At 44.1% G+C, this 22,737-nt stretch overlaps 1 protein-coding gene across 13 annotated transcripts in view; it reads left to right on the top strand.

Annotated features, from left to right (window-relative positions):
• syne1b (spectrin repeat containing, nuclear envelope 1b) overlaps positions 1-22,737 on the top strand; it is an 85,097-nt gene that overhangs the window by 10,094 nt on the left and 52,266 nt on the right. For 11 of the 13 annotated variants that reach the window (XM_027011182.3, XM_027011178.3, XM_081722059.1 and 8 more), the window contains exons 3-47: positions 1,149-1,244; positions 1,433-1,516; positions 2,369-2,461; positions 2,888-3,066; positions 3,453-3,649; positions 4,214-4,323; positions 4,842-4,874; positions 5,147-5,254; positions 5,456-5,593; positions 5,908-6,072; positions 6,203-6,315; positions 6,396-6,564; positions 6,667-6,763; positions 7,470-7,672; positions 7,917-8,081; positions 8,221-8,373; positions 9,446-9,589; positions 9,704-9,871; positions 10,018-10,176; positions 11,017-11,181; positions 11,314-11,448; positions 11,763-11,921; positions 14,321-14,529; positions 14,753-14,861; positions 14,944-15,108; positions 15,320-15,487; positions 15,670-15,846; positions 16,236-16,376; positions 16,527-16,687; positions 16,930-17,080; positions 17,189-17,416; positions 17,503-17,601; positions 17,689-17,876; positions 18,173-18,296; positions 18,416-18,582; positions 18,678-18,831; positions 18,948-19,573; positions 20,588-20,767; positions 20,868-21,018; positions 21,193-21,351; positions 21,453-21,635; positions 21,717-21,818; positions 21,906-22,109; positions 22,293-22,500; positions 22,603-22,715. In XM_027011182.3, the coding sequence (XP_026866983.2) occupies positions 1,149-1,244; positions 1,433-1,516; positions 2,369-2,461; positions 2,888-3,066; positions 3,453-3,649; positions 4,214-4,323; positions 4,842-4,874; positions 5,147-5,254; positions 5,456-5,593; positions 5,908-6,072; positions 6,203-6,315; positions 6,396-6,564; positions 6,667-6,763; positions 7,470-7,672; positions 7,917-8,081; positions 8,221-8,373; positions 9,446-9,589; positions 9,704-9,871; positions 10,018-10,176; positions 11,017-11,181; positions 11,314-11,448; positions 11,763-11,921; positions 14,321-14,529; positions 14,753-14,861; positions 14,944-15,108; positions 15,320-15,487; positions 15,670-15,846; positions 16,236-16,376; positions 16,527-16,687; positions 16,930-17,080; positions 17,189-17,416; positions 17,503-17,601; positions 17,689-17,876; positions 18,173-18,296; positions 18,416-18,582; positions 18,678-18,831; positions 18,948-19,573; positions 20,588-20,767; positions 20,868-21,018; positions 21,193-21,351; positions 21,453-21,635; positions 21,717-21,818; positions 21,906-22,109; positions 22,293-22,500; positions 22,603-22,715 (7,200 nt within the window). The remainder of the gene's footprint in view (positions 1-1,148; positions 1,245-1,432; positions 1,517-2,368; positions 2,462-2,887; positions 3,067-3,452; positions 3,650-4,213; positions 4,324-4,841; positions 4,875-5,146; positions 5,255-5,455; positions 5,594-5,907; positions 6,073-6,202; positions 6,316-6,395; positions 6,565-6,666; positions 6,764-7,469; positions 7,673-7,916; positions 8,082-8,220; positions 8,374-9,445; positions 9,590-9,703; positions 9,872-10,017; positions 10,177-11,016; positions 11,182-11,313; positions 11,449-11,762; positions 11,922-14,320; positions 14,530-14,752; positions 14,862-14,943; positions 15,109-15,319; positions 15,488-15,669; positions 15,847-16,235; positions 16,377-16,526; positions 16,688-16,929; positions 17,081-17,188; positions 17,417-17,502; positions 17,602-17,688; positions 17,877-18,172; positions 18,297-18,415; positions 18,583-18,677; positions 18,832-18,947; positions 19,574-20,587; positions 20,768-20,867; positions 21,019-21,192; positions 21,352-21,452; positions 21,636-21,716; positions 21,819-21,905; positions 22,110-22,292; positions 22,501-22,602; positions 22,716-22,737) is intronic. The other 2 variants (XM_027011179.3, XM_081722057.1) reach the window with 1 other exon arrangement.

Genomic DNA, 22,737 nt, shown 5'->3' with positions numbered 1-22,737 from the left:
TCTCTCACACCTGGACCCATCATGCAAAGTGCTAGCTGAGCTCTGACTCAGCATGTACCTTCTTCCCCATTGTTTCCATTTCCTGCTGTGGCAGAAAAGATTTTGCGTTTGACCAGGAGGACTGAACTCAAACTTGCAGTTCATCCGTAAGTATAATGTCATAATTAATCAGTCAAAAGCCCAGGGGTGATACATTGGAAACATGGAGTGGTACTGAGCTTAGAGTTATAAATGAACTTTATAAGATACCTCAGCCCCTTCATTCTCATTAGATTAGTAAAGAGCTGTTAGTCACAGCCTCAGCTGGAGCTGCCATTGGGTGGATTCTACATTTGAACTGTGCTTTCCTGTTTTCTCTCAGCATCACTGGGACATTAACACAGCTCTCTTATTTGTAAGTGTGTGTGTGTGTGTGTGTGTGTGTGTGTGTGTGTGTGCCTGTGCCGTGATGCAGCAGGCTTTCTATAAAAAAAAGACAAGAAATAAAACCCTTGATGTTGGAGCAGGTGCCTGGTTATCACCATGCCTTCTGGAAAAGAAGTTTCTGTCCATTTCTTTGTTTCACACATGCTGCTTTTTTGTTTGTTTGTTTTTTTCTACTAACAATGAAAAAGACCTCTTTTCTTACAGAGTTATATGAAAATTAAGCTTTGCTGAATGGTCTATAATTCTAAGTGGTGTGTTTTTGATCAAAAAACTGTCTCAGAACCCAGTAGGATTCTCAAGACAGTCATAATACCTGTGAGAATAGATGACTGCCTGAACCTGTATTCTTATTAAAGCATGCCTAAGAAATAGGACCTAGTTAGTAGATGCGTAAGGGCTGAATTCAAAGATCTGCTCTGATGGGCTTTATTGCATGTGTTGGCATGGCACCAGGCGTTGGCATGGTGCCAGTAGTTGGCATGGTGCCGAGCGATGGCCTTTGGAAGCCACTTTCCAGCAGGTTGTGCTCTTCAGACAGTTTTGCCTGTCACTGCATGAACAGCGATGCCGCCTATAATTACTGGGTGTTTAAAGGGTGTTTAGGTGTTTCTAATGTGATTCTGAGATAATACCATCTTCTGAAAGCCAATCTTTACAGACATCACACAAACATTTTCTTATTGTTATTCATTCTTGTGCTATTTTTGTGCTCTTCATTGAAGCGTAAACCTCCTTTAGAAGTCAGTGACCTTTTTGAGGACATCAAAGATGGGGTGAAACTGCTGGCATTGCTGGAAGTGCTGTCTGGGCAGAAATTAGTAAGTGATGCATTGTCCACATTGTCTCGCCAAATCTGCAGATTATCCCTCCAGAGGCTGAGGTTGTGAGCAGACTAATAATGGTAGTATCTCCCATTAAACTTTCAGATATGGCAGTGGTTCAGATTTGATTCTGTGCTAAAACAGGCTGTTTTATTGCTGCTCCTGACAAAGCTTACCCCCCCCAGCCATGTGAACAGGGCCGGCAGCTGAAGAGAATCCACTGGGTGTCAAATATCGGCACAGCGCTCAAGTTCTTGGAAGGCAGAAGAGTAAGTGATCTTTCCGTAGTTCTGAGACAAAGCTTCCGTTTCTCCAAACACAAGGCCAAAGCGTTGTCCTGTCTCTACCTGAGAGGCCTCACCAGAAAGCTAATATTTGAATTAATGTTTTATATTTATATTCATAAAGAACTTTTAACCTCATGTGCTGCCCCTTTTGACTACACCAAGGCTTGAAATATCAGTGATAGGGACAATAGGTAAAAATACAGCAAATGTCCCTTAGTCATTGTCCCGAGTGTCAGGTCTAAAGCCTGTGTCTTGCTGTGTCTCTCTCCTGCCATGTCTTGCCCCAGTCTTTGTACAGAGGATCTCCGGTCAGTATGATTGGCCGCTGCACCTCTCACTGTGCTCGTGGTGGTTTGCTCGTGCTAGCTAATTATGGAGAGAAATTCTGGTTCTCTCTGGCATCTCCCCAGTGCTTTAGCCTCCTCTGTTTGCTGCAGTACTTTATGCAACTACAGAAAATAGGCTGCCTTTATAGGCATATCATAACAAGCACTTGAGTGTCATAAGCGGCTACTTCAAAAAGAAAATATTACATTTGTTTGCTGTTGTATTTTTATGCTAAAAAAAGGAGAGCAGGAAAGCAGAAAGGCAAAACATGCTTGTGTGAGTTAGAGGTGTTAATGTTTTGTACCTGGCTCTCTGGTGCACATACAGATGAATGAGCTTTGCTTGTTTTGCCTGGCTTGCTTTGGCTGACACTGATGGCCCCTGGTAACAGTGATGTTGCTCAGATGTTAGCCATCCAAGAAACAGACAACACCCAGGTTACACATGTGTGCCTGTTCATCATTCAGTGTCAACTGGAAAATGTCAGTGATTTTTTTTCTCCCCCAGATCAAACTCGTCAATATAAATGCCACTGACATCGCTGACGGAAGGCCATCCATAGTCTTGGGATTAATATGGACCATTATCCTTTATTTTCAGGTAATCTATTTTAAGATGGTTTGTGCATATATTTGTATTTCACCTCCCAGAACATAAAAGGCATGTTGCTTGCACAGCTGACAAAGGATCTGAAGAATCTGAAGGGAGTTTTCCAGTGAGCATCTGCAGTGTGCTGTAGTAAAAGATGTAGAGGTCGTCAAAATTGCAGTGAAGTACGCAATTTTCCAGAGAAATAGGATGTTTTGCTTGCACAACTGATGGCGTGCCTCCGTCCAGAATGTCCTGCATATTTTTGTCACTTTTAAGCAATTAAGAACCTCTACCCAAACAAAATGGCCCGTTCTTCTGGAAACTGGAAATCTCTACATCTCTTACACAGCAGTTACTCACATGGAACCTTCTTCAGATGGTGAAGAAGCTGAGTGAGTATAGATGAGCCCTGATGTTTCCTGATCTCGTGTGCAGATTGAGGAGTTGACGAGTAACCTGCCAGCTCTGCAGGCTCTGTCCACCAGTGTCTCATCCGTAGACAGCATGGCCAGCTCAGAGACGGCCAGCCCACCCATGAAGAGGAAGGTTGTCACCAAGTTCCAGGGCAATGCCAAGAGGGCCCTGCTCCGATGGGTGCAATGCACTGCAACTCAGTACGCGTTGCTTCTGTCGCTAGAGTAACTGTACTCATGTTGCCGTAGAAACGGAAGAGACATACAGTATTTAGCTGCGTATGAACAAATGTGGCTCTCCTTTATTTATGTAGCACTTCCGATTTTCACTTCAAAATATTAAAGTACTTTGTACAGAAAAGATTACATTTACATCATGTAGTACATTAATAAAATTACTACAAAGCACAAAATATAAAATCAAATTAACTGAAGTGAAAGACCCCATAACTGCATATAAACCAGAATAAACAAGTTAGTGTTTAATCTAGATTTAAAATCAGCTTGTGTGTGTCAAATAAAGATTTGTGCCAGCAGCCGATTATGTAAAGCCATAGCTGAGAGGGGGTGGTGTGCTGTGTTGGAAGGCGACTGGGGGTGGAGGTGAAGGACTTCGGACCCAGCTGGCGGAGCGGTGCTGCCTTCCACTCTGTCATTTATGCCATCCGCCCCGACCTGGTGGACATGGAGCTTGTGAAGAGGAGAAACAACAGGGAGAACCTGGAAGAAGCCTTCAGCCTGGCTGAGAATCAGCTGGGCATCCCACGCCTCCTAGACCCTGAAGGTGTCTCTGCATCCTCACCCTTCATGACACGCTGGCCTGATTCCACCTTTGAAGTATTTTAGCAAATATTTGACAAAGTGTTTTGTCAGATTTTTCCCCCTTTTCATTACCAAGTAATTTTAGAAAATATTTGGCTTTAAATGCTGCAAACAGATATTCTTGCCTAGGATTTAAGATTTTATGTTTTAACTGTCAGCCTGTGATGGAATTTTTGTGAAATTTTTGTGCATATACTTTGAGGGTAATGCAGTCAGTCTGACTGAACATTGCTGGCCTCACTAAAACAGACAGCACCTGCGTGTACAGAGTGCATGTCTCTAATCGCATGGCAAGAGTGAAAGGCAGATAGAGGCATTACTGAGGCTGTCAGTAGCACTAAACACTCTGTAGTTCTTAAGAGGCTGAGGGTCTCGCGGGTGATGCTACCATGCATTCTTTATGTAATGACACGGTTTTATTGCTTGTGTTGGTCCATACAGTTATGTAGCTTGCCTCCCAGTTTGTGAGTTTTGCCGATGCCGCCATCATGTGCTGTGCAGCTCATCCGTCTTCATGTTTCTGCAGATGTGGATGTGGACAAGCCTGATGAGAAGTCCATCATGACATACGTGGCTCAGTTCCTTAAGCACTATCCGGACCCCCACCAGTCAGAGACAGATGGACAGCAAGAGGAGGTTTGCCTTCCATACCAGCACCAAATGCCAATTCATGTCTGCACGCACGCACACTGGCTAGAAACCACGTACTTAATCCTGTTGCTGTAGTACTTCTTCATCACGCAGGTCCGGCAATCTCAGCGAGGCATCTAGTCAATGAAAGATTAACCCTGCCCCTCCATAACCATGTGCTTCACATGCTCACGCCTGCTCTGTGTCTCTGTGTGTCACCTGTCATGTGCGCTCATAGCTGCTACTGCGCTCCATCCCGACCTTTGCCCTCTCTGTCCCCACGCTGCAGGTAAGCACTGATAGCACCTCTCAGCTGCATGTGGCCTGCTTCAGTGTCTGCAGTGGACTTTCCATGCAATTCTCTCTCTCTCTCTCTCTCTCTCTCTTTCTCTCTCTCTCTCTCTCTCTCTCTCTCTCTCTCTCTCTCTCTCTCTCTCTCCCTCCCTCTGTCTCCCTTCCTCCCTCTTGCCGCTAATATCTTGATTGTGATTGCGTCTCTCTGTGTGCCTGGCTCTCCTGGACAGTATGATCCTCAAGATATTGAACTAATGCTTGAGGTATGTGTATGTTCCAGTACAGTGTTCATACATGGCAGTTTTGCGACTATGGTAATCATACCTACTTACGTCACAGGTTGCTTAGGATCCCTTATTGTGCTAAGAATAAGACACTATTTTGAGCTGTTTCCAGCCATTCCATGGCATTGTCTTGGTGTGGTTAGCATATTGTGGGTTTTGATAGAGTGTAGCTGAGCTGATGCAGTGAGGTTGGCACGCTGACCATAAATGAGGTATGAATATGACTATAGATTTAGCATGTGTGTTTCCAGAGAGAGGAGCGGAAGGTTCTGCGTGAGCTGAAGGCCTGGCTGGATCAGCTGGAGAGAGATATCCTCCGCACTCAGGGAGGAGAAGGCAGCCCTGCTGACAAGTACCAGGTAACACGCTCCAGATGGTGGGCTCCTGGAGAAACCCATTCCCCTGATATGGATGAAGCCTAGTCTGGGACTACATTGCATTGTCAGTTGTACACCACTGAAAGTTTTAGGTTTGGGACCGGTCTTGGTCTCAGAAACCTGGTCCTATTAGAAAATGTAGAAAACAGCGGCCTGCTTATTTTTTTCTGCTTTGTTCCCTAGGCCTTTAAGAGCTTTCGTGTGCAGTATGAGATGAGGAAGAAGCAGGTGGAGTCTCTCCTGCAGCCCGTGCACCGGGACGATAAACTGTCCGTGGACCAGGCGGTGGTGAAGCAGGTCTGGGAGCAAGTGTCCGTCCGGGTACGCACCTTCCAAAACACGATCGTGGCTCACCAAACTAAGAGGACCCAGGTGCTGCGGAGGCCTGTTACATGCTGGAGTGTGAAGTGGAGTGGAGGCCATTCACTCAGAGTTCATTAATGGGGAAGGAGGACACACAGAGGTCTTTGTCTAGTGGAACACTGGGCTGTATTAACATCATCCTGTCTGCCAGCATGCTATGCGGAGTAGGCACTTGCCAGCTAGAAGAGGACTTATCGCTTTTCAGAAAGTACACTGTATCAGAAGCACCCCTGTCTTTTAAATGCTATTGATGCTGTTTTTTTTATCTCTAGCTCCTGGACTGGCATATGCATCTGGATAAGTCTTTGCCGGGGCCACTGGGGGTGATTGGAGCCTGGCTGCATCGTGCAGAGCTGGCGCTCAGAGAGGAAATCCCCATCCAGCAAGCCCACGAGGAGACGGCTAATATCGTCCACAGAAAACTGGACCAGCACAAGGTATGATGGTGGTCTGAGCTCCTGTTTTTTCCCTTGATCTGACATCACAGGTTATGTGCTGAAGGATGTGCTTGAAACCAACAGAGAGGGGAGAGAACACACACCGATATGGTGGTTTTCTTTTCTGTAGGAGGTGCTGGCGAATTTGGAAGGGCACAGGCAGACGTTCCAGCAGATCCACAGGGACAGAGCAGTAAATGGTGTCCCGGTGCCAGCTGAACAGCTCCAGGACATGGCAGAAAGGTCAGACCTGCCCCCCTACCCCTCTGCACCTAGCCACACAGCGTCCTTCAGCGATTTAACTGAAGTATTAATGTCCGCAGATTAAATTATGTGTCCACTTCATCTCACGTTCACATAATTAAACTGGAATTCTGGGAAATTAAGTATCGTCTCATGGCGTTCCTTATCCTGGCTGAGTCCAAGCTCAAGTCCTGGATCATCAAATATGGCCGACGAGACTCTGTGGAGCTTCTTCTGCAGAACTACATTGTGAGTCCACGGTATTGCGCTATCTGAAAGTGTCTGAGCTGTCGCTGGTCCGTCTGAACAGGGCATCCCACAGACACATCACCAACTTTATCTTCCCTGCAGGTATTCATTGAGGGCCACAAGTTCTTTGAGCAGTATGAGACCACGTTTCAGACACTCAAACAGGCTTCAGATATCTACGTTAAATCTGATAGTTCAGGTAAAGCCCATCTCATTCTCTTCACCCCTAATGCTGGGTAATTATGCTTCCTTTCCTGATCATTTGTTGGTAGTATGTGTTTAGTAGTATTATGTGTTTGGTAGTGCTAATGTGTGTTTGGCATTGCTACTAGGTGTTTGGTAGAGCTACTATGTGTTCCTTCTGTACCAATGATGCTTTCAAGTCTGTCCAAACAGTTTCTAAGCTGTAACCACTGATGTCTCCAGTAGTAATAATTCCTGTGGTGCTCAGCTATTTGCGTTTGGGCACCTAATTGTCCATCTCATATTCTAGGCTGTAAAAGCAGCAGGAGAGGTATGTTTAGATGCATGTAGGCACTGTGGAGCATTTCTCTTAGACCCTTAGGCACTGTTGTCTGTGTGCATCGTTCCATGATTGACTGTGCACTAATGTTTAATCTCACAGCACAATGGATGCTGAATCTGTCTCACTCTATATCTGATTTGTTCACATTGTAACATCTACTGCCAAAATCAAGTCTAATCATTTGTAGAATACTAACCTTATATGCCATATTATGGACATTCTGCATGGACATTCTGAAAACATTTTTAAGCAGTATGTCTAGAGATTGTTATAGCTTATAACATTTTTCCAGTGTTTATTTATCCTGTCCTAGTGTGGGCTGAAATGTGCTGTTCTTTCCTTGGCCGTGGGCTCACAATGAAGCACTCTGTGCTTTCAGCTGGCGAGCGGGAGGGGGTGAGTGAGTTCCTGAGCGAAGCGACAGCACAGTGGAGGAACCTGGCCGTGGAGGTGCGCAGTGTCCGCAGCATGCTGGAGGAAGTCATCACCAACTGGGAGAAGTACAGCAGCGTGGTGGCCAGCCTGCAGGCCTGGCTGGAGGACGCCGAGCGCATGCTCGGCCACCCTGAGAGCGACAAGCGCGTGAGTGGAGCATTCAGCCAAGCCGTGGGACTGTAGGCTACTGCGTGTTTATTTGCTGCTATGGGATATTTGTGCTGGTATCAAATTTAAATATTGTCCTGTACTCTGGTACATACTGTAACACGGTGCTTTTATGGGTTTTGCATGCCAAGTTTAGTTCAGAAGTGACAAATTCCCAGGAGTTTTTCAAGCCTTGGTCACTGTGGAAAAATAATTTGATACAGGTGTCTTGTATCCCATGCAGGAATTCTTCCGGAACCTTCCACACTGGATACAGCAGCACATGGACATGAATGACGCCGGGAACTTCCTGATCGAGACATGTGATGAGACTGTGTCTAGAGACCTGAAACAGCAGCTGCTCCTCCTCAACGGCAGGTGGAGAGAGCTGTTTGTCAAAGTTAAACATGTAGGTGCCACTTCACTCAGCATCTTACACCTCAAAATCACCTCAGATTTGGCGGATGTTGGGACCACAATGCATTAAGGATAAATAAAAACTAGGCTCCTTGAGGAAATTAAATGACATGCCTTTTCTTCAAATGTAGTATGCGAGGGCAGATGAAGTAGACAAGCTAAGGAAAGACTATGAGGACAGTGTGTTGGCTTTGAAGATTTTTGTGGAAACATCCAGTGAGAGGATGAATGCACCAGTCCAAGTTTCCTTCTTGAACATAAGGACATTTCTTCAAGACATTGAGGTAAAGATGTCATGCACATTTACATGTCAGGAATTTCATTGTACAGTTCTCTGTCAGTTCCCTGTGCATATGACAATAAAGTCTCAGCCTTTATATATTATAATACTTTATATACAAATACATACACACTTTTTTGAAGTATGTATATGTGTATATATATATATATATATATGTAGTAAAAATTCTACTTAGTGAGGTCCTGATTAGATGATCAGCTGAACCAAATCTTATTTAACAAGCAATGTGAATGTCTGGTAGACAGCATGCCAAGAGGCATGAAAATCAGTATTTTTCCACTAAATATTAATTTCTGAACTTTACTTTTGTATTGTTGAATATGAGCTTGTTTCCTTTGCAATTATTTGAAGTCTGTAAGCATTGCATATTTTCGTTTATTTTGACCATTGTAAGGTCAGAATGGATGGAGCGAGACACATGTTTTGGAAAGTAGTATCTTAAAGAAAAAACAAAGAAAGAAAATGCAAAAGAGCACAGCAGTGAGCTGGCTAAAAATAACAACAACAGATAATCACTGGTGGTAAGCCACGGGGTGCTGAGATGCAGCAGAGTAGCAATGATCCTCAGGGCCTCTAGTAGAAGGTTAGGTTACCAATGTGTGGCACTGGACAAGTGACCCTGTGGGCCTTAAACAGCGGAGAAACAAAGGAGGCAGATGAGACACAGGTGCACATGCTTAGTAATCAGATGACTGGGAGTGGGGCAGATGCAGTGTGTTTGTGTCAGTGGATGTTTCCCTTGAGTGGGGTGCCTGGGCACCGTGCAGAATATGGCAATTAGATTGTCATATTCTGCAAATAAATGCTCTAAATGACAATATTTTTTGTGTAATTTGTGAGCAATGTTGTCAGTAGTTTATAAAATAAAACAACATTTTTTTCATCATTAAAAACACACTTACCGATAAATACTAAAACCAAACTTAATTTTTGCCCCAGAGCTTCATACATACAATTTTATATAGATATTTTCATACAGTTTTGACAAACTACTTTCTTATAAGCATTTACTTTTGAGTGCTGATTCAGCCTTTGCTTATATGGTCCCCCTTCAGGACATCAAGCAGAAGGGGCCATCGATGGAGGCTGTGTATAAAGCAGCCACCCGCCACGCACAGCAACTGACTAAAGACACCCCTGAGGAGGAGGTCACTGAGATGCTGACTGCCATGGCAACCATCAAAGAGGAGCTCAGCAAGGTGCCTGCCTGCATCTCTCTGTCTGAACGGCTCTGTCACATCAAAGAGCTGAGTCACCTATCGTGCTTTCGGCCCTCGCTGTTACATGAACCAAACGGCTTTTCTGTGCGTTAGATCAGGGAACAGGTGCTACCTGTGCTGCGGGATTCCCAGGCCTTGCTGCCTCTTCTAGAGGAGATGGAGAAGCACATCACTGGGTTCTACCAGGCCCTGGAGAAAGCCAGCCGCATCACCAGCGCACGCGACTCCGACACTCCGGGAGACTTCAAACTGAAGTGCCAGGTGACTGAGGAGTTACTCATACTATCAGATGATGTTTTCACACAAACTCACATAAACATGGACAACAATGATAATCAGTTTATGTTCTAAAATCTGATTTCAGAATATTTGACTTATATTCTCTCCCTCCTCTGTCCTGTTTGTAGGAGCTGGTAACTTACCAGCAGAGCTGTAAAAAATGTCTTACAGTGATAGATAAGAACCATCAGATTATATTGAAAGCCCTGGAGAGCAGTAAAACTCTGAGGCACCTGGACACATCCCTGCTGCAGAAGAGAGTAGGAGAGCTTCAGGCTTCTTCACAGGTTAGGCACTGCCTGGTTTTCCTTGTCAAAACTCTGTATACTTATTTAGTCTGATGTCTGTATATGTTGTAGCATTAACATTACCCTTCAGTGACTTTAAGGGGCTTAGTCCAACCCCTGGAAAATAGCCCAAGTCCATTACCCTTCCTCCACTACACTGCTGTGAGCACTAGCATTCTGGTAGGGCAAACGCAGATTTGTCCATAAGACTGCCAGATAGTGAAGCACAATTCATTACTGCAGAGAAAGCATTTCTACTGCTCCAGAGTCCAGTGTCAGTGTGTGCTTTATACCACTCCAGCTGATGCATGGCATTGTCCACAGTGACTTTAGGCTCGTGAGCAGTTACTCAGCCATGGAAACTCATTTCTGGAAGTTCTTGATGCCCAGTTTTTGTGCAGTTACCCTGGAGTGATTGATGCAACAGGATTTTTACATGCTATGTACTTCAGCACTTAGTTGCCCCACTTTGTGAGTTTGTGTGGTCTACCACATCATGGTTGTGCTGTTGTTGCTCCTAAGTGCGTCAATTTTACAATAATAGCACTTAGTATTGATCAGGGCAGATCGAGCAGGGTAGATATTTTACAAATTTTCTTGTCATAAAGGTGACTTCCTGTCAGAGTGCCATATTTAAAGTCACTGAGTTCTTGAATGAAACATTCAACTGACAGTGTTTGTCTATGAAGATTGTATGACTATGTACTTGATTTTATACACTTAGCAATAGGTGTGGCTGATACACCTGAGCTCATGAGGCTGAAACCTCTGAACTAATTCAATGGGGTGTCCACTTTCCTATGGCCATACATAATACTGTATATAATGATGTGTCTGAAGGCTATGGTAAAAGAGACGACTGAATGGAAGAAGCACATGGAGGCCAACAGTAGCCTGCTGAAGCGGTTTGAGGAGTCACGTGTGGAGCTGGAGAAGGTTCTCAAGTTAGCCCAAGGCTCCATGACAGAGAGAGGGAACCCAGAGGAGCTGCTCAAAAAGCACACGGTGAGAAGAAAGCAAAGTCTGTTCTGGTCAACCTAAAGTCAGCTAAGTGCAGAGCTGAGGTCTGCCTCAGCAGATTAAGTCCTTGGGGATTAAGCATGAGAGCTTTTTTCTTTGTTGCTTGTATTTCTCCAGGAATTCTTTGGACATCTTGATCAGCGAGTCCTTAATGCCTTTCTGAAGGCCTGTGATGAACTCACTGACATTCTGCCTGAGCAGGAACAGCAGAATCTACAGGAAACAGTCAGGAAACTGCACAAACAGTGGAAGGTCAGCTGACCTTTTTCAGCAGACATTTATACTCATAATACATTAAAAAAAAGCATCTGACCTTTCTCACAGTTTTAGAAGCATGAGCTAATTTGTGTAAATGTTTTTTGAAATGTTATTTTATCCTCTTTCTGTGTACTATACTAATATTTTTACTGTTTTTCCCTTTGAGACTAGATATTGTAGTAGAGGTCAAGCAAGTTTGAGTAAACTTGAAGAAAATATGAAAGAAGAAAATATGTGAATGGAAATGTCAGCTAATTGTGAGTTTTTAACATGGCTTCTGATCTAAAGGGCTTAATTTTTGCCCTCAGGATGTGCAGAGTGAGATTCCTTACCGCCTGCTTGGCCTGAAGGTGGAGGTAGAACGTGGCCGTCTGATGGCATCTATGCAGGAGTGCCAGGCAGAACTGGCACGAGAGAACCGCAGCCTGCCTAACATGGGCAGCGAGAGGCTGGTCAAAGAGCACAGGGTGAGAGGCTGGAGCAGACATCATATACCTTACAGCTGCCTCCAGCCATCAACTGCAGTATATAGCATGATGGGCTGAAGATGATCTGCATTCACTATATGCTGTGAATGTATATGTTTCTTATTATTAAAAATATTTTTTTGCATGATGGCCTTTTTCCATACACAGTTATGTTTTTTCCATATGTCCACCCGCTTTTTAAGCTAAAGTTTAATTATGGACAAATATTATATTTGATAAATACAGTTCTTATGTAGTATATAAATGTATATCATGTACATTATAAGTTAAGGAGCTGTAACAAACAATGAGATGGAGCAGGACACATAGGTTATCTCAGTCATTAAATCAGTATAAAGTCAAGAAACCTAGAGACAAGGATATATAACCAGAAAATGAAACACAACATGTAGCGCAGAAATCAGAAACAAAACACATAACCAAGACATATGCACAAAAACACCACAGCAAGTAGTGTAATTTACAATAACTGCCAAACTAAGACAGCAAAACACAGGGTATAAATACTCAACTTGATGGGAAAACAAGACAAAAGTTCAAACAGTGAAGGGCAGAGATGTACAATACGAGAGAGTGGAGACAAAACAAAAACAAAAAGAGAATCACATGGCGCTTAGTGTCCTCGGATCTGTGACGTCAATGGGGGGGGGGGGGGCTGTGACAGGAGCTATTATCATTTTAGCATGAAATCTGCATTGTAGTTATGTTATGTATAGTGACATATAGTGGTGCTAGAACGTTTGTGAACCCTTTAGAATTTGACCTAAAACTTTATCTCATTGTCACACAAGTCTTAAAAGTAGATAAAGAGAACAGAATCAAACATGAAAAAAATAGACTCTTTCACTTATTTATTGAGGAAAATTATCCAATATTACATATCTGTGAGTGGCAAAAGTATGTGAACCTTTACTTTCAGTATCTGGTGTGACCTACTTGTGTAGCAATAACTGCAGCTAAACGCTTCCAGTAATTGTTTATTAGTTCTGCATGTTTGCTTGGAGGAACTTTAGCTTATTCCTCCATTCAAAACAGCTTTAAGTCAGTTTTGTTCATGGGTTTCCTTCCATTAGCTGCTTGCTTCGGGTCTTTTCACAACATTTCTGTTGGAATAAGGTCAGGACTTGGCCATTGCAAAACCTTAACTTTATTTTTCCTTAACCATTCTATGATAGAACGATTTGTGTGCTTAGACTTGTTGTCTTGCTGCATGAGATGCATGAGATTTCTCTCACAGCAAGATGGCCTGACGGCCTTTAGAAATTGCTGCTCTAAATCATTATTTCATCATTGATGGCAAGCCATCATGGTGCAGATGCAGCAAAATAGGCCCAAACCATGATACTACCATCACCATGTTTCACAGAAGGGATGAGGTTTTTAAGTTGGAATGCAGTGTTTTCCTTTCTCCAAATACAGTGTTTTCCTTTCTCCACTTCTCATTTAAACCCAAAATATCTATTCTGGTCTCATCCATCCACAAAACACTGTTCCAATAGCTTTCTTGTGCATGTGATCTTTAGCAAACTGCAGATGGGCAACAATGTTCTTTTTGGACAGCAACGGCTTTGTCCTTTCAACCCTGCCATGCTCACCATTGCTGTTCAGGGTTCTCCTGATGGTGGGCTCGTGAACATTAACCTTAGCCAATGTGAGAAAGGCCTTTAGTTGCTTAAAAGTTACCTTGGGTTCCTTTGTGACCTCGCGGACTATTATATGCCCTGCTCTTGGCGTGATCTTTGTTGGGCAAGCAGCCCTGGGAAGGGTAATAATACTCTTGAATTTCTTCCATTTGTACACAGTCCAGACTCTTTAGAGATGGTTTTGTAACCTTTTCCAGCCTGATGAGCATCAGCTCTTCTTCTGAGGTCCTCAGACATCGACTTTGTTCATGCCATGATCTACTTCCGCAAACGTGTTGTGAAGAGGGGACTTTGCTAGATCCCTGTTCTTTATATGAAACAAGGTGCCCACTCACACCTGGTTGCCATCCCATTGATTGACAATACCAGACTCAGATTTAATCTTCAAATTATCTGCTAATCCTGCCAATCCTTCACGTACCTTTGCCACTCACAGATATGTAATATTGGATCATTTTCCTCAATAAATAAATGACGGTCTAATATTTTTGTATCTTATTTAATTTTCTGCTCCTTATCTATTTTAGAAGCTGTGTGACAAATATGATATATGCTAATGTATGTAAGTGAGCAAGTAAAGAATATGATTTGATTCTTATAGGGTTTTTACAGACCTGTTGTATATCAGTGTGCAGCTTTTGTGTAGGTGTCTGCAGGGTTCCTGTTGATAGTTATCTGTGTAGAGCTTTAGTGTAGGTGTCTGCAGGGCTTCTGATAATAGTTGTCCATGTTTAGGCCTTTTTCAGGGAAAAGGGCCCTCAGGCGCTGTGTGAGAAGCGGCTGCAACACATGGAGGAGCTCCATGGGAAGCTGGCTGACAGCGAGCAGGCCCGCCAGTCCCTGGACAGCGCCAGGACAGCCTTCGCTGAGCTCAGAGACGAGATAGAGAGCACCCATCAGAAACTCATGCAGCACCCAGACAAGTGGAAGGAGTTTAACACCAGGTGTAGAGCATGATGTTTAAGCACACATCTGCTGTTGTTATGGTGAAATAAATCTTTCAGTTTAATCTGAATATTGTGCCATTAGATCACCTCATAGTTTGTCAAAGAGTCTGTGTAGTTATGCAGTAATGCGCAGTCAATATGAGTGCAGTATTATTTATTTTCTAAGAATATTGAACATTGTGTATTGTTATTAAATATTGATTTATCTGTGCTATTACAGATTCTCTGAACTTTCTGCCTGGCTAATTTCAAAGGAGAGCCAGCTCAGGCTTTTGCGCAACCGTGCTGGTGACCCCAGTAATTTTAGCCAGGTCAAATCCACCATAGAGGTAAGTAAAAAACACAGAAAGCAGGATATGGGTGTGTGAAGTTATATGTACAGCTGTCTCACTCTCTTCTGATAATGAACAGAGTCTGCGGAATGACGCGGAGCTACAGGAGGGGAATATGGGCTGGCTCAAGTCTCGCCTGGCCGTGCTCATAGAGATCTGCACGGAGGGTGATGCCCAGAGGCAGGCCGCCGCCCTTAGCAAACTCTCCACAGACTTCAAGAGTCTCCTTACCTCCCTCTCCGAGGTAGGACCCAGAACAGATGAACTGTTCTTGAGTAAAGTAGTTCTTTACAGTACCTGCTAAATTATTGAGCTCTGTAAATTTTCCATATCAATAAATGACGTTGAACAGCCACTAATTTTCCAAATGGTTATGCTGATATTTTAAGCTCATCCTGGTGAAGGTATTGATTCATTAAGAATGTGTGTGTGTGTGTGTGTGTGTTTGCATGCAGTCTGAGAAGGTTATATTGGCCGTTGGAGACTGTGTGCAGTTCCAGGAGGAAGTGAGGAACTCTCTGAAGGAACTGATGGAAGGCCAGCAGGAGCTGCAGTCAGAAGCAACAAAGATCCTCAACTCAGAGCGTGCAAGAGAAGCCCAGCAGCTGCAGCTCATTCATCAGGTACTGCCATCTCAAATTCATTACACATGATGACTTACAGGTAATCAACATGACTGTGCTTTTACATTTGTTTGAAATTGTTAAATTCAATTAAGTTCTGTATCAATTATCTAGTGCTTTTAGCAACAGGCAGCATCACAAAGCAGCTTTGCACTTTATGTTTTCTCCTTCCCGCCACACAGCAACAGCTGAAGCGTTTGCGCCTCAAGCAGAGGGACATGAGGCAGCAGCTCGGTCGAGGACAGCAGCTCCAGATGGAGGAGGGGCTGGGCGAAGGCCTGCAAGAGGACCTGTACAAACTAGAGACTGCCTTGGACAAGATGGACCACAGCCTGGAGGCACAGGAGCAGAGCTTGCAGGTGAGCGTCGTTCCGATCATAGGTCTTCAACTGCAAACCATGAATCCATGTTCTATTCACGTGGGCAGTGGTAACTCAGTGGTTAAGGTACTGGACTTGTAATTGCAAGGTTGCTGGTTCAAGCACAGCTGCTGCAAAGTTGCCACTGCAAGGCCTCAGTTGCTCAAGTTGTACTCAGTCATAATTTAAGTTGCTTTGGATAAAAGTGTCTGTCAGCTAAATGCTCCATTAATAACAAAAACCTGATTATGGATACAAGATCTTGGGTTGCAGACCTCTGGTTTAAACTGTTTGTTCATCATTGTCAAAGGATTTTTGAGTCTCAGAGAAGAGCTTTCCATGCACTAAGTAATTAAAGTAAAATAGCCAGACTCTTCTGCCACGCACAGGTGACACTGGCTGCATGGCAGGAGTTTGACAGCCAGCAAGCAGCAGTCGGGGAGTTTGTGAGCCGAGCACGCTCAGTCACAGACAGAGAGATGACTTTCAGCAGCCCTGAGAGCCTGGCCACAGAGCTGGAGCAGGCAAAGGTGACAAGCAGAGTTATGGCCTCCTATACATTTTTGGAAAACTACGTCTTTGACATAAGAAACCGATTTTTTTGTTACTGAAGTATCTAGTTTTTCCCTGTTCCCCTATTCGGAGTTTTATTCATATGTCATAACAACCCAACTATTTAGGAGCTGTTAAGCCAATGTGAGACTGAGGTCAAGCAGGTGGACACCCTCCTGAAGAAGGCAGCAGAGATCCAGCTCGGCCCTAAGAATGAGTTTCTGCTTCAGAACCAAGCCCGCTCCCTCAGTGAACAAATGGACAAAGTTGAGACTGGCCTCGAGAAAGAGTAACCTACCGTTCTTTTGATCCATATTATAGTGACTCTACACAGAGATCTTCAGCATAGTCCTCGGGTGGCTGGCTTAAGTGTTTTGAGAGCTGAGGTACAACAAATCTGCAGAATGGTTGGAGCTTTTTAAGGACTGTGTTGAAGACCTCTGCTTTAGTAATATTTGCACTATTACTTTTTAATCTGTATATGAGTGAATAGTAAATAGGGTTGTATTTTGCTTGTTGTCTGGTTCTCAGTGTGAAGGCCCTGGAGGGAATAAAAGCTCAATGGGACACATTTGGTCATGAGTTTGAAACTTTTTCCACATGGATTTCTGAGAAGGAGAAGGAACTAGAGACACTGAAAACCTCCACTGCGCCTCTGGAACAACAAATTGGTGCTGTGAAGGTACTAAACTTATCATTTATAACAAGCAACATTTGCACTTTCTGTTAAAATGGTGGATGTTGCTGAAATGTGTCATTTCCACCTGTTATTTCCACCCTTGCTGGACAGGCTATGATAACCGAGCTGCAGGAAAGAGCAGAGGTCCTGTCCCATCTGGACGAGGGCGCACAGTCACTGGCCCAGTTTGTCTTGTCCGGTGAGACTGCGCGAATCAAAGCTCGCTTGACACAGATTGGAAGGTACTGGGAGGAGCTTAGGGAGAGTGTGGATCATCTGAATGGACAGTTGGAGGAAAGTTCATCTCACCAGCAAAAGTTCAATACAAATCTTAAACAGGTATTTTGATGTATATAATTTAGTGCAGTAAATAAGCAAAACATTAAATTCAATTGCTGTTTTTGACTCCTGATTCATATTTTAAGGTGCAATCTGAGATTGATGACATTCAGAAGAAACTGGACACACCTGTCACATCTTGCGTGTCCTCATCAGAGACCTACAAGGCTCTTCAAGACTATATAGTATTTCCCTTGGCTTATGTCTCACATAGTTGACCAAACACCACAGAGCTTTCTCCTTCCCTAACGATGGCTCTGTTTTGTCCTCAGGATGTGTTCCAGTCACTGGAGAGGCTGAAGGTGACTCTTCTGTCTCTGTGCACTGCGCCCCGAAGGCTGAGTGAGAGGGAGACAGCTGAGAAAGCAGTAAAGGCCCTGCAGTGCAGCTATGAGCTGAGCCTAGAGCAGGCTAAAGACAAGCAGGTCCAAATGGAGAGCCTGCTGTCCAGCTGGCAGAAGTAGGTTCACGTTCAACCCATGTTCATTTACATTTATTGCTTTTCTCCAAAGCGACTTACAATTATGATTGAGAACAATTTGAGCAATTGAGGGTTAAGGGCATTGGTCAGGGGCCCAACAGTGGCAACTTGGCAGCAGTGGGGCTTGAACTGGAAATCTTCTGACTAATAATCAAGTACCTTTACCACTGAGCCACCACTTCGTTCAGCTGCCGTTTAATTTACATTCATTTTTTACTTATACCCTTTTATGAATAGATACGTCATTTCAGTCTTTTGTTCAATCCTTCGGTCAGGTATGAAAAAGACTGGTCTTCTCTGCAGTCATACCTTGAGAGGTGTGAGTCCATGACAGCTTTTGCAGCCGAGTACCTCATAGTTGACAAAACAAAGCTGGAAGGAGAGCTCATGGAGCTGAAAGTAAGTCAGGATATTCCTCAGATATTTACCATGTTCAAAAATACTGACACCTGATACAGACTTTATACATACAGTCATTTGCCACAATGCTTGCAATTATTGGCTTTTCTGTTCTCTAGCACCTACATTCAGAGCTGCAGTCTTTGGAGTCAGTGTATGAAGGTTTGCTGGCCCAGACTCCAGTCCTTTACCCCACTGCTTCAGAAGAGCGAGTAAAGACGCTTGAGGAGAATCAGGAGCAGCTGAAGGCGAGATGGACATCCCAAAGCACAGCAATACCCCAGAGGTCAGACATGCAGAAGGACACAGGTGTCTCAAAGACATGGTGGGTGTTGGTTAGTATAAATGAGATGAGTGTCATAATCTACTTTGTCTTCACAGGATCCAGGTGCTTCAGGACCACCTCTCTCAGGTGGCCGAGTTTGACCAAGCCCTGCAAAAGTTCTTCAAGTGGGGAGAGTCTTTCCTCTCATCTTTTCATACCTTCTCCCAAGTGAACATCACAAAATTACAGGCGACAGCTTTGGAAATAAAGGTACGTGCCGTTATCGTCATAAGGCCTGTGTGTGACAGCATGGCAGTCAGGGTTTGGAAAAAGCTTTGCTGTTGTCAAAGTCACCCTGTAAGGCAGCTGGACTGTGTGTTTGGCAGGAGAAGGCAGAGCTGCTCCAGAGCCAGAACAGTGAAAGGGAGAGGCTCCAGCAGGAGGGCAGAGCCCTGTGCTCCACCTGCGACTCTATGGAGCGTCAGCTCCTGCAGACTCGTCTGGAGAGCAACCTACAGCCCTATCTGGAGGCCCAGCAGCTGGTGATGCTCCGTGGCGAGAGCGTGGAGAAGTTGGAGGCCTTCTTGCAAACCCACGGTGTGGCTGCCGGTGTCCTGCGGGGCCTCCGGCACACCGTTGAGAGTGCAGGCAGCTGGGACAAGGGCCGGGTGGACGAGCTGCAGAGGGACTTGGAGGCCATCATTCCTGACATCAGCCGCCTGGAGACGCTGGCCATCAGCCTGGACAGCAGCCTGTGCAAGGCCCACCTCCAGCTAGTTGATGGGAAGGAGGCTCGCACCTCTTGCCGCTTGCTGAACGACTCGCTGAACATGGACCTGGATGGGGTGAGGACCCTGCTGGGCTCCAAGCAGAGTGAGGCGGAGGCCCTGGGAGCGCTGTGGAGTTCCTTCAGACAGCGTAAAGAGCAGCTACTTAAGAGTGTGGAGGACATCGAAGAGAAGGCTGACCAGCAGAGCCTCACAGAGCCCAACCTGCTCACCTTACAACAGAGGTAATGAAAAAAGAATAATATTAATTATTATTATTATTATTATTATTATTATTATTATTACTATTTTAAACTAAAAACAAGTGCTAATAAAAAGCTAAGTTAAAGTTAAATATATTATGCAATAGCGGCTGGTGAAATTTATTCTAGGTGGGGCCGATTGTGAGAGTCAGTTTCAGCAATCATCTCAATACAACTTAACAAACTACTAGTGCTCTCTGAAATAGCCACTGTTTATTTAATTGGCATTGAAAACAGACTACTAATAAATGATAATTATCATTAGTTGCAGCTCTGATGTGCTCAGACAGAAGGTACAGTATGCATCATTAGTTTACAGTCTTATTCAGAAACATATACAGTAATATTAGCACACTAACAAAAATTTCTCTCCAAAGTTCTCTCAAATGTTTTTTGGAGAAGAGCTTATTGAATTTTAGGGCACCTGAGATGCTGTGTCTTGAGTAACCAAATTCGTAATTATTAATAATGTTCCTACTCCACTCCTGACTGATTTGGCTTAGGTATCAGATTTGAGGACAATGATTGGCTAAATTTATGTTGCTATGTGCATATCTTGTGTCAGCAACGGTCAGCAATTGGCTGTGCTGGCCGATATTCCTGTCACCCCAGAAGAAAGGGGATGAACCAGGAAACTAATTAAAAAAATTTAAATAAATAATTTTTACCTGACAGGGCAGCACCCTAGCGTCCGCTATTGGCCAGCTGCCACTGATATTGTGTCTGTTGTTTTTGGAAATCTCATAAACTCATGATCCCATTACATAATCTAGCTGTGACAGCATGAGTCAGTTTTGTGTGAGTCTAACTCTTGCTATATTTCTTAAATGAAAAAGGGTTGTTTTAGTAGTATTATCACTAAGAGCAGAACATTTACATCAGCTCAAACTAGCCAATGTTAATCATACCAGAGGGTTAAAAAAACAGGTCACCAAAAAGAATGTATTGTCTACATATGTTTAGCTTCACATTATGAAATGCTGCATGTGTGTCTAGGCAGCGCTTCTTTAACCAGCTGGAGGATGAGCTCCAGTCTCACCAGCATGAGGAACAGTGGCTGAGGGATAAAGGCCAACAGTTGGCCCAGCGAGATGCAGAGCTCGCCGGAGAGGTGATGAGAGAGATCAGCCTCCTGCAGACCACCTGGGAGGACACCAAGAAGCTTATTACAGAGAGGTGGCTTGCTCTCTCATCTACCTTCTCATCTCATCATGCTGTACATATTGGTTAAATTAATGAAATTGTTAATGCTACTTTCCCATTTGTCTCCCTCTAGGCAAGAGCAGTGCAGTGCCTTGATTGAGCTCATGAGGGACTATCATGGTCTAAAATCCTCCATTAATACAATAGTGGAGAGTGCTGAGACTGTTGCTGAAATTAAATTTGTTCTTAAAGACCAAGAGGATACCAGGCGATCACTCTCTAAGGTAACTGTTAAATCTTGATCTATTAGGAAAATTTCCCATCATGCACTTTGACATCATGCACTTTGCAAACATCCACTTCCATTCTTACTGCAATAAGATCATTTAAGTATAATTCTGCTGTGACATGTACATTTCATGTACACATCAATGGAACTTGTTCTTTCCATTTTTCAGCATGAAGCCGTTAAAGCCGAGCTGGCAGGCAGTCAGAAGGACATGGACTCCTTCTCCAGTAAAGGGAAGCAACTGCTCTGTGAGTTAAGCAGGATTCCAGACTGTCAGACCCAGGTGCTAAAGACAAAAATGGAGGCCATCGTGGACCAGTGGTTAGACGTGAGTGTGACACACTAATGAAAGCTCCCCCATGCTCATGTGAAACACACTGAGGCCTGTGAATATCTGGAATTTACTCTCTTGCCTTGTTTCAACTAAAGGTGTCTGAGAGAATTGAGGAGAACATAGAGAGTCTCAGAAAAGGTTTCTCTATATGGGAGGATATTTATGGTATCAATGAGGAGATTGAGAGCTGGTCTAATAGCTCTGTAATGGAACTCACTGAGACCCTCAGCAACTTCAACAACAGCCAGAGGACTGAAAACCGACTCGCCGAAGTCAAGGTAAGGATTCTGATAGTGCCACACAATATTTTTGTCATATTGTAGTCAATACAATATGCATGATCTAGAGTGCTTATATAGGCTGAGGTAGAAGAGAAGGAGAAGAAGTTAGACACTCTACAAAGCAAAGTGTCAGAGCTGCAACAGGTTGGTGGCACCCAGGACATCCCTACGGCACTGCAGGTATGGCTTCTAATATAAAAATCAGAATTTTAGTTCATCGCTGGTCAGTGGCAGTTTGTAAACTTTTCTCTTTGGTATCTCTGACAGGTCATGCAGGCTGACCTGAGTAAGAAGATAAGCACTGTGAAGGAGATGTCTGAGCAAGCCAAGAACAACCTCAGAGATTTCTGCTCTCAGAAACAACAGCTGCAGGACTTCCTCTCCCACATGACCGATTGGCTGAAGAAGATGGAAGAATCCCTGTTGGACTTCACATGTGGAACACCTCCAGAGGAGATCTGCAGAGTGAAGGTAAAAAACTAAATGTCTGACCATGTCAATATCACTGTTGAAATGTGATCGGTTTCTTATAGTGTAGCTCCAGTTGTAGAGCTGACTGAGTTACATGACTGAGTTACGTGGTTTCTTGCCTGGACAAATAAGTCATGCAGAAGGACCTTATTTCAATTTGTGCATGTGCTGTATGTCTTGCAGGACATCCAGAAAGAGCTGCAGAACCAGCAGGCGAGCATAGACTCTGCACGTGAAAACTTGAACACACTTTGCAGAAAGTACCCCTCAGAGGAGCTGACAGCGCTTGGTTCTGCCCTGACTGACCTCATCAAGAAATACGAAACTGTTAATCAGCTCTGCATTAAGAGGCTGGGCTCGATGCAGCACAGCCTACAGCAGCTATTCAGTGGTTAGAGTTTTAACATTCTGATAGAAATGAGTGACACACTCACTTTAGATAGATTACCATATAGATTTACCCCCCCCCCCCCATGGTCTTGTGGTTCTTTAGACCTTGTGAAGCAGTTTCACACATGGCTCTGTGGACAGAGGGACATAGTGAGAGAATGCTGCGACCACTCCGGTGATGCCAGTGTTGTTGAGCGCAAACTTCAGAAGCTGAAGGTACAGCACAGAATTCAGCAAA

Source organism: Electrophorus electricus, chromosome 10, assembly GCF_041902795.1.
Source record: "Electrophorus electricus isolate QZ-2024a chromosome 10, ASM4190279v1, whole genome shotgun sequence".
Taxonomy (NCBI): Eukaryota; Metazoa; Chordata; class Actinopteri; order Gymnotiformes; family Gymnotidae; genus Electrophorus; species Electrophorus electricus.
This window is presented reverse-complemented; position numbering and strand designations above follow the sequence as displayed.